At 66.1% G+C, this 1,934-nt stretch overlaps 1 protein-coding gene across 1 annotated transcript in view; it reads left to right on the forward strand.

Annotated features, from left to right (window-relative positions):
• The window catches only part of KREMEN2 (kringle containing transmembrane protein 2), a 3,744-nt gene extending 2,776 nt beyond the window's left edge, over nucleotides 1-968 (forward strand). The window contains exons 7-8 of the mRNA XM_008566314.1: nucleotides 63-144; nucleotides 395-968. Of these exons, the coding sequence (XP_008564536.1) occupies nucleotides 63-144; nucleotides 395-605 (293 nt within the window). The 3' untranslated portion in view covers nucleotides 606-968. The remainder of the gene's footprint in view (nucleotides 1-62; nucleotides 145-394) is intronic.
• Nucleotides 969-1,934: the final 966 nt, after the last annotated feature.

The following is a 1,934-nucleotide window of genomic DNA, read 5'->3' on the forward strand; positions in this document are numbered from 1 at the left end:
GAGAGGGAGGCGGGGAACTGCCCCCTCCGGGCCCGGTCCTCACTTCACCCGTGCGCCCGCAGCCCGGGTCTTCTCGACAGTGACGGCCGTCTCAGTGCTGCTGCTGCTGCTGCTCCTGTCTCTGCTGCGTCTACTGCGCCGACGGTGAGGGCGCTGGGGCAGGGCCTGAGGGCGGGCTCCAGCCGGGTGCCTGACGCCTCGGTGACCCCGGAGCGCGGGGGCCCTGGTGGGGATCTGGGGCCCAAGAGGGGAAGGGGGCTAGGAAGGGACTCCTGGATTCTTGGGGGGCGAGGCCTTGGGTCTCCACAGAGCATCGCACTTGGGATCGCAGGTAGCGCAGGATGCTGGCAGTGGGGTTGGGTCGGGGTCCGGCTGACGTCTGCTCCCTCTCTAGGAGCTGTCTGCTGGCTCCGGGTAAAGGGGCCCCGGCGTTGGAGCCTTCCCGGAGCCCCGGGAAAAGCTGGGCCGTGTGGTATCACCGGCCCCGAGGGGTGGCTCTACCGTGCCCCCCCGGGGACCCCCAGGCTGAGGGTCCTGCGGCGGGCTACCGTCCCCTGAGCGCTTCCAGCCAAAGCTCCTTGCGCTCGCTCATCTCCGCCCTCTGACTCCGGACAGCCAGTGAGATGGATCCCGAGACGCCTTGCCGCACCCTACCTCGGCCTTCTGACCCTTTAAGGGCAGCTCGGCCTCTGCTCATCTCGGGGAGACCACAAAGCGAAAAGGAAGCATCTGGTGCTATTATCGGGAACTTGGCCTGACCCTTGAGGTCCAGATGGTCGAAGCCAAAGGGCAAGAGGAACCCAGCCGTCTTTCCCATGGACCTTGATGTGGGGGCTGTCTCTGCTTCCAGAAATCTTTGAGCTCCTCTTGGGGTGATCCTGGACTGCTGCCTTCAGTGAAATGTCAGACGTCAGCAAAAGTGATCAAAAGGCCCGCCACAGACTTTGAATAAAGGACCTATTTTGGTACAGGCCTGGGCGAATTCTTAGGTAGTGGAAGGAGCTATGTTAATGAGGGCACAGAAGCCGAGGGTTGCGTGTGTCCATGCAAATGAAGGAGCCGCCTGGAATGCAGAGGACCACGAACAAGGAAGAATGTGTGGGCGAGGTCCTGTAGAAGTGGGGAGAAGGGAGGAGACTGGTTGTGGGTACAGTTATGCACAAAAGGGGTGCCCTCCTGTTCCTCGATCAGGGTGGACGGGGTGAGGGCCTGTCTTCCCCTCGGTTTCCTCCCTGTCCTGGGCGCCGGGACGGAGGGTGCGCCTCATGGGCAATAACAGGGAGCGAGTTGAGCCGAGCACAAGCTCGAAGAAGCCCGCCCCAAGGGCAGAGCCTCGCCCCAGGGCTCCAGGCGCGTCAGGCACGCCTCCAGAGGCTTGGGTATCTCGGAGCGCTTTGGAGTGCCCCGGAGGAGTCGGGCCGGTGGAGAGATCACCCCCGGAGTGGGGGAGCGCCGGCTCCAGGCCGGACTCGTCCGAACGGGCCCGAGATGGCAGCACCTTGGACAGAGCCCGGGCTGCGGAGTGGGGCGGGGTGGTGGGGCTGTGCCCTCGACGGTAGGTGCCCAAATGTGGGGCGACCTGCGGTCATGCGAAAAGCCCGGGCGCGCAATACTAGGGGAGGCCAGGTGCCGGAGTCGCTCCAGCGGTGCCCCAGGACCCGAAACGTCGGGTCCCAGTCCAACAGCCACCTCATGCAAATGAGGCTGGTACTGCGAATATTATGCTAACCGGGCGAAGGCCCGGGAGGCCTCGGGGCGGAGCCTCACCGCCGGACACGCCCATTGGCCCTCGCCGCGTCGGCGTCAGGCGCCAGCGCGCGAAACGCTGGCAGGATGGCGGGGCCGTGGGGCCGGGGCGGAGCCTGGCGTCCCCTCCGGCGTCCGGCCGCTCCCGTCCTCCGAGTGGGGGCCAGACGACCGGCCGCCGCCGCCAG

This window comes from Galeopterus variegatus, unplaced genomic scaffold (assembly GCF_000696425.1).
Source record: "Galeopterus variegatus unplaced genomic scaffold, G_variegatus-3.0.2 Scaffold233, whole genome shotgun sequence".
In the NCBI taxonomy this organism is placed as follows: domain Eukaryota; kingdom Metazoa; phylum Chordata; class Mammalia; order Dermoptera; family Cynocephalidae; genus Galeopterus; species Galeopterus variegatus.